Genomic DNA, 13,599 nt, shown 5'->3' with positions numbered 1-13,599 from the left:
ATGTGCGGTTGTGCGTATGCTTTTGTCCTGATCCTCCCGCTTTTGATAATTATCTAGCTTGTTACGATGGAGATAGACTGTCTTTGGTACAGCAAGATGACGAAGAACCAAGGGAGATTGTGGTGTGGGTTACGAACAAGTTGACCGATGTGGATGTCTTGTTCACCAAGTATTTCAATGTGTCACGACCAGATGTTCCGGCGTTACTGGACCATACAGATATGTCTCACTCGGTGTACTTCATTGGCAAGCACAAATTTATCACGGCATGGTGCGAGGCAGAAGTATATGAAGATGATGATAAGAATCCTCCTACTTGCATCACTCTTTATGAAATTGATGAGGGAGGGGTAAGAACACAACTTGAGACAGAACGACACTACGAGTCTGGCTATTCTGGCACCTTCCTTTGTGGCTACGTGTACGTTCCAAGTCTAGTCCCTCTTCCAGAATAAGAGGTGGCTAAGAGGGTTTTGGTTCTGTGTTCTAAGCTTTAGCTTTATTAGTCTTTGTGATGTTGACCTTTTGCACTGTAAAAATGTTACTGTAATCGACGCTGGTTTTTATATGACAATCCTGAGAGGGTTGTAGTTATTCTGGTTCACAGTTGTATTACTTTCAACAAAAGTTATGAAAACATAAAGCAATGAAACCAATCGGAAAGAGCTTTCGGAACACAATGATAATCAGTCCATAAATATAGAATCCTCGAGTGTAGGACATCGTGACCATATCAGTCAGGAGAACCAGTCAAACAATAATAGAAAAAATCAAGAAATGCAATAGTTTATTGTTGTAGGTCCGTCCATGAAAACTCATTTCTCTAATCAATAAGCAGTGCCTTTTGAAGCTTTTCAGCGTATTCTTTGGGTTATGGTGTGTACATGGAAGCTTTTGTGGCTGGAAAGAGAAGTTTACTGCCTTTGTTGGTTCACCAAAATGCAATTGATGGAAAGAGCTTCTGCTTAAATCAAACAACGAAAAATAATTTCTATGATATATTAATTCTAAATAAATTCTGTTATAAATGCAGAGTAAATATATATATATATATATATATATATATCTACAGTTTTAGCTGAGAGATGTTTACTTCGAGGGGCATCAAAAGTTCTTCTAAACTGGGCTTGCTCTCTTGACCATCATCGTTGATCTCGGTATCATCAACAGTAGATTTCTCTATGGTTATAGGGGCTGAGCCAAACGATTCTCTCCCAAGGACCATTCTGACTGCCTACACCATCTGAGCCGTTGTAGTTGACTGCAAGGTATTAACAGGAAGAAATAAATTAATCAAAATAATAGCCATTGTAGTACCTCATTCGTGCGACTAAGAGCATTATCAACCCTGACACCCATAATGGGTTTGCTTAATTTTTTTTTTTTTTACTTTTCGAATTAAAAAAAATAAATTAATTTAACTACTAGCCGCCACGTATCAGTGGGGCCCGCAAAAAGATTAAGCACGGACACTTCTGCCGCTTGAAGAAGCAGCGCTTCTTCCTCTTTTCTTCTTCTCTCTCCTTAAGCTCTCCTCCTAAGCACCTGCATTAAATATGGTGTAAGTTCGTGCTGAAGTGCCTTCAGCTGGAATACACATAAAGCGACGAGAGAGTATTTAAGCAAGACTAACGTCTAAAATTCAACCGTGTGATCGTCTACATTAAGCACCTTCGTTAGCACCATCGTGAAAGGCGGAGTAAAAACCCTAGAGACTCTCCGTGTCGCCTTTACTGGGATCGGAATTGAATTCAGGAGGGAAAATAAGAACGAGAAATGGTCAACGTTTCTATTAGATTGGTTTACGCGAACGCCACCGATTTGGTTCGGTTTAACCTCAGCCGGTTCGCTTTCTGTATTCTATTTCAATTAATGTGGTTTACCGATTCATATTTTTGATTCATTCTGAATGGACTATGCTGCCACCTTCCTTTGTGGTTACGTACGTCAGTAACTTAAGTGCATGTTCTAAGACTAGTTCCTCTTCTATGATAAGAGAGAGTTTGTTTTCATGTTTTAAGCTTTAGTTTTGGACTCTTATTTTTTTTGTTGATCTTCAATGTAAAGATTTTACTGAATTTGACACCGGTTTCCAATCTTGAGAGGGTTTAGGACCAGGCGAAGCTAAGGAAGGGTGGACTGGGTGCACATGTATAGATGGACAAGGAATGGATAATATCGTAATTTTCAGTATTTTTGATTTGCTTAGTAGTTTATGGATCTTTTTATCTGCTTTGTTTCAAAAAATATAAATGTCCAATTTTTTTGATATCCGGAAGTTTTACAGATATTTATAAATATTTTACGGATATTTACGAATATTTTAGATAATTTATTTAATACAACTAAATCTAAAAAATATATAAGTTTGTTTTGAAAAAAATATATTTCGCATAATATAAAAAAAACAAATTAAAACTAGTGACTATATGTTATATAAATTTTTAGAATTAATAAACTATAAACATCATTTTAAATTTATACTTTTAGTTTTTATAGAGATTTAATATTTCTTTCTTAATTTATTACTTGAAGTAATTTTATAAGTAAAACTATATGTTAAAATAACAATTATATAAAAATAAACATTTCAACTTTCTATTTAATCGTAGATTTACTTCTATTTGTATAAAAAATAGAGCGGACCGAATCTACGACTTTGAAATTGTTAGTGTACTTACCATTTTTAACTGATAGTGATATTTAATATTTGATTTGTTCCGAAGACTTACGAATATATCCGGATTTATCAAATGATTACGAACAAACAATTAAATCAAAATTTTTGGTGCATGATGCAGCCACTATATTTCTGTGTTTTCATATGTTTGGGTAAAATTACACAATTTAGTTATGTAACTATAAAAAAACTCTATTTAGTTCCCCGAGGAAATGTCTTTCTTTACTTTATGCACCCGCTATTAATAAGTTCTATGGTTCACAGTTGTACACTTTCAAAACTTATGATACATATGATACATATGATTTTCTTTTGTTTTGTAAATGATTGGGAAATAGATTTTCGCGCAATTTGAAAACAAACAAATGAAATCATTTGCAATAGTTTGTTTATTGTTGGTAGGTCAAAGGAAATCTATTTTCTTGTTTTACTACTCTCCATTCCTTCTGTATATTATCTTGGTTGACCATAAGGTATTGACCCATCAAGTCATACCTTTCCTAACTATTGCTTCGCATTTTTTAAATCTGTATATATTAGGTTAGTGACCACATGGTATTATCCCATCAAATCACCAACCAATCATAAAGTACACCCTCATAAACATACTTCAAACTCTTTCAGAGCGTTCGTCCATGGCTTCTTTTTCAACGTTGCCACTCGATTTGACAAAAGAAATACTTTACAGGACTCCAGCAGAGTCTCTGGTCCGAGCAAAGGCGACATGCAAGCAGTGGAACGATCTCATCAAGGACAAGAGGTTCATCTATGAACACTGGCGTCGCTCCCCGGAAAGATTCCTAAGAGCTGATCAGACGGTACAAATCTTGGACCTGGTGACCAGAACACGTTCAGACTCACCAATCCCAGACGAGCTCCAACTTTCGATATCAAATGCCATGGCCATGGTTCACTGCGATGGACTCATGTTGTGTGTCTGGAGTGACAAGGAATATTTTATGTTCCACAACATCGCCCTTTGGAATCCCCTCACAAGGAATTTCAACGTGGTCGAGCATAGGCTTGCTCGAGAGTCTCATAGGTTCCTGAAGGGTGATAACTTCGGGATCGGATACGACGTTAACAAGCCTCGAGGTAATTACAAGATCTTGATGTTTTCAGCTAATCACTATTGTGAAGCAGTGGTCGAGATATACGAGTGCATGTCGAAATCGTGGAGAACAATTGTTGATTCCAAGGTTGATTGGGAAGCATATCCCTGGGACCATGGCGTCTCTGTCGTGGGTAACATGTATTGGCTTGTCAAGAAGAAGACTATAAACTACATTGTAGCTTTTGATTTCTCCGTTGAGACATTCAAGGACATATTCTTTTGTCATCATCTCCCTTATGATAATAACTATCTAGGCTGCTTCGATGGGGATAAACTCTCTTTGCTACATCAAAACCAAAACTATCCAAGTCCGATCGAGGTGTGGGTTTCGAGCAATCTGGCTGTTGGGAATGTCACGTTTGCCAAATATTTCAGTGTGTCCAGCTCTGATTTCCCGGAGTTTTGTTACCTTACATTTTGGGCACATCCGGTATACTGCATTGCCAAGCACGAACGTATCATTGCATGGTATACTGTGTTTTCTACTTGCTTGATTGTTTGTGAAATTGATGAGGGAGGGGTAAGTAATCGATGTTTGACATCAAAACACTACTGGGATGACTGTATTGGCACCTTCAATTGTGGCTACATCTACAAACCCAGTCTGGTCCCTCTTCCATGATAGGAGGTGGATATAAGAGAAGATGGTTTTAACCTTTATTATATTTTAAGTCTTTGTATGTTGTTGATTTTCTGCACTGTAATAAATGTTACTGAGACCAGGGCCGTCTCGAACTTTTGACAGACCCTGTTCAAAAAAAAAGACCTCTTTTAACAATCTGAAATAATTTTAATTTTTTTTACAAAATATCATTACAATATAAAATAAATACATCAATTTAATTATTTATAATCTAAATAACACTAATTTCTAATTTTTAATGCAAAATCATTGATCAAATTATTAAACTTGATTATTTAACATTTTCAATGCAAAATCATCGATCAAATAATCAAATTTGATCATTCTTCTAACTTTTTCAGTTTTTTTTTTAAGTTTATTATATCCGCAATCAAAAATCATAATTTATAAATATAATAGATTAACAAAATCTGGATATTAAGCTATATACTCTTGATTGGACAAATCATTTTTTTTATTTTCAACAGAAGCTATACGCTAGCTTTATTTTCTTTGTGCTTACTATTTTAATTAAAAATTATAAAATATATTTTGTTCGCGGTATTTGTAGTCACTAATTAATAATTGTTTCCTAAACATAATCAATTAGCTAGAATATTAACTTTCTATACCACCATTGAATATTCACACACATCAACAATTATTTATTACTTTCCAAAATATATAATTGATATAAATACTAGTTACTTCCTAATTTATTGACTCTTTAATTGGTTCTATAAACAAAATAAAAAATTATAATTTACATTTATTGGTTATAAATACGAAAACTAAATTCAAATATAGTCATTCTGAACTTTTATAATACTATGATTTTAAATTTATAAATATTAGTAAAACAAACAAAAATTATGGACCTTCTAAAATTTTAGACCCTGTTCGACCGTTCCACTTGCACGTGCTAAAAGACGGCCCTGACTGAGACATTGGTTTTAGTATGACTAAAAATGCAACTTATTGAAAAAGTGCTTTTATCTCAATTTGAAAAAAAAAAAGGAGAAGAAATCATTCTGTAGTAAAGTTTGATTAAATTCTATTTACATATAAAGAGTAGAACATTGCGGTTGTAACATTTTTCTGAAAAAAGCATTTGTATTGCAAAGTATAGTAACAAGCTAAAATGATTAACAACATTAACATATTATTATTATAGATTGAATTCCAGAGGGATTTTTGTAAGACAACCTTGAGAAGGTATAGGTCCATAGTTGTATCATTTTCAACAAAACTTATGAAACATAATACAGTGCTACTAATATGAAAGTGCTTTTCGGAACAATGATAATCAGTCCCTTGTACCAATAAAAACTGATCTTTGCGTAGCACGGGGTACTATACTAGTATATATTAATAGAAGTGACTAAATGATTATTAGAGAAATATAAGGTAATATATTGTTAGTCAATTTTATGGTAAGACCAAAAATATTGTTAGTTAATAAAATAGTCCAATAACCTTATATAGATTTTTTTACAATGCTTCACGTATAGATTCCAGAATCTCATGTATATCTTTTGATATTTCGAAAGTTTTGGTACATGAGTAAAAATGTTGGGAATTCATCTCCCAGTAAAATAGATTATAATAGAATTAAATAATTAAAAATATACAGATTTAAAATCAATTAACCAATAAAAATGAATTTTACTAAGAATTTAAAAATCCGCTAACCAATAACATTAGATTCTGAAATTATAAAAATATTTAGAAATATGTTTCCCAGTAAACCTTTTTAATTTTAATGCAAATTAATTTCCGGTCGCAATTCTTTTATAAATTTGCATGTTAACATAAACTTCTCCAATACATATGACGGATTTTCTTTGGCTTTTTCTTATTTCTATCATTATCATTTTGTTCCTTTTGTCAAAGTTAACATGCATTGCTAATATCTTCCTAATTTTCTTATATATCTTAGCCTTTGTAAGTATAAATTTTCGGTGTGGTGGCAGCGGCAGAGGTAGAAAAATGATCTACCTGGGTCAAAAAATTTACATATACAAAATCACTCAACAAATGAAGAGGATCAAACTTTTTTTTTTGACATCGAAAGGCTATTCTATTACTCAAAGAACATGAGGTGGTCTGGATAACCAGACCAGAATAGAACAACCCGTAAAATAAAGAGCTCTGTGAAAAGATCTTGCAGTCCTAGCTAAAAAATCAGCAATGTGATTTCTTGCTCGCGGGATATATGAAATCTTAAATTCTGGGAAGCATACTACGAGAGTTCCTATTCACTCCAGTTCCGTTGCAAAACTCGGCCACGCTTGAGGGTTCTTGATCATATCTATCACATCTTTGCAATCCGTTCCAAAATTCTGGCATGTCGAATGTTGAAGCATATTCTCCATCGCCCACTTCAGTGCTTCCAGTTCCGAGTGCAAAGCTGATTCTCTCCGTATAACATTCCTCGTTCCCATAAGCTGTACTTTCCCCAAGCCATCCATCCATACCCAACCACATCCACTATACTGAGCTGTAGCCGTCCAGGATCCATCCACCATGCAAATGTTAGTCAAGCCTATGACTTGAGCTCCTTCATTAGGTTCATTCCTTCCATTTTCTTGCAGGTTTGCTGGTACCTTTTCATTTGCATTAAACCAGGCCTGACACTCACTCTCCGCATATCTTACCAGTTCCAATGGGTCTCTATCTACTCCTCTAAACAGCTTATCATTCCTCGCTTTCCAAATGTACCAGATTATCCAGGGATAAGGTTCCTGTCTAATTCAGGCTCTACAATAGCACTCTTCCTCCAGAATAAAAAATCCATATTTGCATAGATACTCTGAACCGGAAAAATATTTAGGTTTGTTGGAGTAGCTGATAGAGACCATGCTTGTAGTGCTGGCGGGCATTCAAAAATTGCATGTGTAACCGATTCCTCAGCTTCCCCACATCGCGGACAATAATTATCACATCGCATGTTCCTCCGAACAAGATTCCTTGTTACCGCTACATGTCCAGTTATCAATTGCCACAGAAGATGGCGAATCTTTTGGGGAATTTGTACCTTCCAACCAAAGGCTTGGAGTTTTGTTATGCTAGGCTCTAAAACTTCATTTTCCTCCACTTCCTTCAGCATATTTCTAGCCACCCAATACCCTGATTTAACCGTATACTGACCATTTTTGGTGAAACTCCAGCAACATGTATCCCGTCGATGAGATGAGCTTATAGCCATACTCCTAATAAGCGGTATGTCTTCCGCATCGACAAAGCTCTCAAGTCTATCCATATCCCACTCCCCCAAATCCCGATTAATAAGATCACTGGCTCTCATGTTTGAGTGAACAACTGAAGCAGTGGATCGAGCCGATCTAGCTGGGATGGTGGGAATCCACGGATCCTCCCAAACCTTTTTGTCGGATTCCCAGAAGGAGAAGCTCTCTTGCCGCTGAAATGCTAGTCCACACATATGATGGGCTGCTTACCTTGATTGTTCGTAAAGGCGAACTCAATTTATAATACCTTCCTCTTAATACCCTAGTGACCAAAGAGTCAGGGTACTGTGTTAGTCTCCAGAGTTGTTTTGCCAATAATGCCAGATTAAATTCATGAATCATTCTAAAATCAATTCCTCCCTCCTCCCTTGGCAAGCAAACCTTCTCCCATTTAGCCCAATGTATCCCTCTCTTAGGTGGATTTAAGCTCCACCAAAAATGTGCAATTGCACTCGCTAGGTTTTCAAAGATCTCTAACGGGAGTAGGAAGGTAGACATAACATATGTTGGTAAAGCAAGCAGAATCGATTTTATCAGCACCTCTTTTCCCCCTTTCGAAAGCCATCTACCCGTCCATCCATTCATCCGATGCAACAATTTATCTTTCAAGAAGGCAAAAAGCTTGCAGTTAGATCCACTGATGTCCTCTGGGATTCCAAGATAATTCCCCATTCATTCTGAATCGCAATCGCATCCTTAATCTGTTGACGTGTGACGGCATTAATCCTCTTACCAAAGCGCAATGAAGATTTCTCAAAATTAATACATTGTCCTGAAGCTTTCCCATATTTCCTGACCACTTCCATCACTTCTTCACATTCACGGGGCTCCGCGTTACAGAAGAAAAGGCTATCATCAGCAAAGAGAAGGTGCGATACCGAAGGACACGCTCGTGTGACACGCATCCCTGTTATCTTCCATTGGTTCTCTGCATGATTAAGAAGGCTAACGAGCGCTTCCGTGCATAAAATAAAGATGAAAGGAGACAAAGGATCTCCTTGACGTAACCCTCTCTCTGGAACAATGTTTCCCCAGGGTTGTCCATTCATGAGAACTTTATATTTTACCGATGATATACACCTCATGATCCATGTAATCCAGGTTTCGCAAAACCCCATTTTCCTCATAACCGCTTCAATAAAAGACCACTCCATCCTATGATACGCCTTGCTCATATCTGTCTTAATGGCCATCCTTTTATTTCGACCGCTCGGCTTAGTCCTCAAAGCATGAAATAATTCCTGAGCTATCATAACATTGTCCGAAATTTGTCTCCCAGCAACAAAGGCTGACTGGGTTTCCAAAATCCTATCATGTAAAACCTTTTTAATCTCTGGCATAAGACTTTAGAGATTATTTTATAGCTCACATTACATAGACTGATTGGCCGGAACTGTGACATCTCGTTTGGCCGCGTCATTTTGGGAATAAGGCAAATATTGGTATCGTTCAATCCACACGGCATCGTCCCATCTACAAGGAATTGATTAACCATAAGAGTTAAATCCTCCTTTACAATATCCCTTCCCTTCTCAACGTCCGTACCCTCCCTTGCGTCCTCACCTTTTTAGTTTCCTCCTCCATCTCCATAAGATCTTCTCCAAGTAAATCATCATTAGGATCCTCTGCTAGCATAGGCTCTCCGTGTTCCTCCTCTTCCATCATGTTTATATCCGCAAGCTCCATATCATTCAAGGCTCCAATTACCTGCTCATCCTCCACCTGCTCCGGTATCTTCTCCTTAGGAGAGAAAGATAGAGTTCGGGTGATATTTTGCAACCTCACTCTCTTCGTCACATTAACATCTTGGGGCAGCGGAGAGATGATTTTACTCGCCAATCTCCTTCCACTCCCTCTCTCTTGAATCGTCATTGTGGGTATCACTTCTTTTGAACCTTCGAGCAGCACAGAGGATTTCTCAGACACCATAGCCGCATCTCCATCATCCCTCCTATCCGGTCTCACCTCCGTCTTCTCCTTCCTCTTCCACACGTGAGACTTTTGCTTCTGATACGGCTCGTACCTTGTTGTATTTCTGTTAAAGCCAGAGTGATATCTGCTTATCTTGCCACCGTTCCTTCTCATTGGATCCTCCCTGATGTTATTACTGCGTAGATATCCAGCTTGAACGTCTCTCAGTAGTCCGGTAGCTGCTCCATTCCGTGAGTGATAGTAGGTATCTCGTCTACCTTCTTCCTCTTGACCGTAATGGTCCACTCGATTGTAGCTACCATACCGCTCCTGGGATTTTTGATCTCGCAACGATGGCTGACGAGATGATTCACTGTCCGGAAGTTAAACCCGATCAAAAACATCAGATTTCTCCGACTTTGCTTTCAGTGGACAATACGCCGCTTCTTGCGTCAGCATACCACAAGGCGGGCAATGCTTAAACAGCTTCTCGTATCGTATAAATATCATCGATACCTCCTTGCCTTTCCACGAAACCTTCCGAGTGAAAGTCAACGGCTTCCGTGTATCCACCTCAATTAGCATACGACCAACCGAGAGTTCCACCGTGTCAATATGACCAAGCCTCCGTTCGATATTCTCAAGATTTTTTATCGTCCAAAGATGCAGAGGAATTCCAATAATTTCAACCCAAAAGGGAATGACCCACGGGTAATCATCGTCGATCACGGGCTCCCATCGAACCAACACAAACATACAAAAGTTGTAGTGAAATTGTCCTTGACGGATAACGAAATTTAGATCATCCTCAGTCTCGAAGTTTAACAAAAACTTCCCTTGTCCAAGATCATTGGCCACCACTCTCTCCTGCATCTTCCACTGTCCCAACATAGTTTTAATCAAGCCCTCCACCGTTTGTTTCTTGGGGTTAAGTATCTTGCCGATAAGCGCCAAACGGTGATCACGTAACGTCGGAGCGTCTTCTTCATCAGTTAGCTGGATGATCTCATCATCAACCTCATACTTGATACTTTTCCCTTTATCGTCAGCCATAAGAGCTTGACATTGCCGATCCATTCCTTGCGTTGATGAGTTATATGTTCGCATGATTGAAAATTTTCAGAGTTTGATATTGTTTTTGTGTAGAGAACGTTAATAGAAACAGATCCTTTTATAAGATCAGATGCCAATGAGCATCTATCGATGTTAACAGAACCAGAGAATATCCCTTAAAATCTCCCAAAGACAGCGATCCAAATCTTCAAACGCAGATCCTCTCCAATGCCGTATCAATCTGCTGTCAACGAACAGTAGATTATGTGAAAATCATGATCTCAAGGAAGATCGCGATCTGAAATCTCCATGATCTCCTAGGGTTTGGCGAGGATCAAACCATTAAAATTTAAACAAATAATCAATATATATAACAGTTATATACACAAATATCAGATAAAATTCAAAATTTCACAGGGGTATCAACTGACCCATGTGATCCTTTATTGGCTCCGCCACTGTGTGGTGGGTGTTAATGAGCAGGCGATGGTTTACATGAGTGTGCTGCTATAGCAGCACAAGAATTTTGTTTAACTAAAATAAGAAGCGAGTAAAATCTACAGTGTATGAAGGTGAAAGAAAGTGAAAGTGTAGATACTTTGTTAAATAGTTTTAAGATTTTGTCGTTAAGAAACCAAAATAAACTGAAAGTGCAGGTTTTTGTTTTTGCTTTTTTAAATTTCTTTGTTGTCATAATCTAATCTATTAAAAGAGAAGTACAAAATTAGATTACCTACTAATTTTTCATTATATTTATACTTTCATGCCACTAATATATTAAATAAAGTTATATTTATGGATCTTTTGTCTTTTCCTAATTTATCAAATTATTTCCTAAATCAATTTTAAATTTAAAAAAATATTTAATTATAGTTTAATGCTACTTAAAAACTACATAATCCTATTTTTAGGATTTATTATCTTTTTTATCAAATTACACAACTATAATACATATCTAATCTATTAAGAGCATCTCCAAGAGTACCCTTAAAACTTCAAATATAAAGTTTTATGTACTCCAAAAGTAACCTCAAAACCTCAAATTATAAGGTTTTGTATAGTGAAACCTCAAATATAAGGTTTCACGGTACAAAACCTTATATTTGAGGTTTCATACTTTTTTGGTCCTTGTACTTGTATGTCTTTTAAATAGTCTTGATTACTTTTTTGTTTATCATTTTAGTCCAAACAATTTTATATCTTATATATATATATATATATATATATATATATATATATATATATATATGTTCTTATAAATTTAGCTTTAAGAAATTTAAATAAATATATAAATTTTCAAATGAAAAACAAAGAAAATTTTTCTATTAAAATGCAATAGTTTATTATGGAAATGATAATTATGAATAATTATGTATTTTAGAAAAATGATTTTGTTTGTTAAAAAACTATTATTTATATGTAATTTACTATTAAAATTAATATTTTATTAATAAATATTGTTGATAATATGTTTGTTGTATATTTTAATTGTTATAATTTTTTTGTGTTTTTATTTGAATTTTATCTAAAGTAAGGACTGTAATGTAAAATTTAAGAACTTTTAAGGTTCATTTTAAGGTTTGCCATTGGAGAAGAACACCATTAAACCTCAAATATAATGTTCGGCAAACCTCAAATATAAGATTGCTCTTGGAGATGCTCTAAAAGAGGAGTACAAAATTATATTACCCCTTAATTTTACATTATATTTACATGTTCATGTCACTAATATATTAAATGAAGCTATATTTATGGATCTTTTATCTTTTTCTAATTTATCAAACTATTTCCTAAATCAATTTTAAATTAAAAAAACTATTTAATTACAATTTAATGCTACTTAAAAACTTCATAATCCTATTTACAGATGAACAAGATCTACGTTAATTAATCTAAAATAAAATATATAATAAAATAGAAATATTACACAAATTAATTTTAAATCTATCAACAATAAGTAGAAAAAATTACAGCAAACTATTAGAAGAAATTGAAGTACAGAGATAAAAAATATATAATTTTACTAAAGATGAAAAGTTAGTAAAAAAGTAAATTTATCTATGTAAGGAAAATTTTATAATACATAATATATGAAAACTAAACTGACGCATGTATTACTTTTATTCAAAAATAAAAATACACATACCTATAAAATCCATTCATATTTAACTAAAATCTATTTTTTAATTGATTATGCGCTAGACCATATCTGACCGCACACATTACGCCCAGCATAATTTCAAACAAAAAGTATAAATGACACATGTATAAAATATAGTAACTAAAAATAGAGATAAACAGAAAATATTACACAAAATTAATTTAAAACAACCAAAAGAAAGAATCACAGCATGATTATGTCTATATATATATATATATTTATATATATTTATTTATTATATGTATAAAGAATCTATTTATACTGTAACTGACACATATGTATAAAATCTAGCTTATTAAAAAAAATCTAGACACATGTACAAAATGTAATTTATACTATAACTGACACTAATATAAAATCTAGTTTTTCAGAGTATAAAATCTAAATTATACTATAATTGAGACATGTATGCAATCTAGTTAAATGAATACTGATTAAAAAAAATATTACATTAAATTAATTTGAAACTACAAAAAACCACAGACATGATTATGTATATATATGTGCAACACATCGTGTAACCATATAAATTCATAATCATCATTACATAAGGAAGACAGAAAGACACAGCTTTGATCCTTTGATAAGGAAAGAACACCCCAGAATGAATCCCTTTAGCTTCCCGTCCAAATCAATCATTGATGTCGATGAAGCCACTAAGAACCAAAACGACTTGGCGTTGATCGTTTCGAAAGACCTCTTCTCTACTACCAAAGCCAAACACTCTAACACCGTTTTCTCTCCGGCGTCTATAAATGCTGCGCTCACTTTGGCGGCTTCTGGTCCCGGCGGTTCTTCAGTCTCGCATGA

The 13,599-nt window shown here is 35.0% G+C and overlaps 2 protein-coding genes across 2 annotated transcripts; both read left to right on the top strand.

Annotated features, from left to right (window-relative positions):
• LOC130495517 (putative F-box only protein 15) lies at positions 1-455 on the top strand. The gene is made up of 2 exons (XM_056986918.1): positions 1-10; positions 58-455. Exons 1-2 carry the CDS (start codon positions 1-3, stop codon positions 453-455), a joined length of 408 nt encoding a protein of 135 aa, XP_056842898.1.
• Positions 456-1,360: 905 nt separating this feature from the next.
• Positions 1,361-4,416, top strand: LOC108807790 (putative F-box only protein 15). The gene is made up of 2 exons (XM_056986917.1): positions 1,361-1,364; positions 3,305-4,416. The coding sequence occupies exons 1-2, from the start codon at positions 1,361-1,363 to the stop codon at positions 4,414-4,416; spliced, it is 1,116 nt and encodes a 371-aa protein (XP_056842897.1).
• The last annotated feature ends 9,183 nt before the right edge of the window (positions 4,417-13,599 follow it).

The sequence above is a fragment of the Raphanus sativus genome, chromosome 6 (genome assembly GCF_000801105.2).
Source record: "Raphanus sativus cultivar WK10039 chromosome 6, ASM80110v3, whole genome shotgun sequence".
NCBI lineage: Eukaryota > Viridiplantae > Streptophyta > Magnoliopsida > Brassicales > Brassicaceae > Raphanus > Raphanus sativus.
This window is presented reverse-complemented; position numbering and strand designations above follow the sequence as displayed.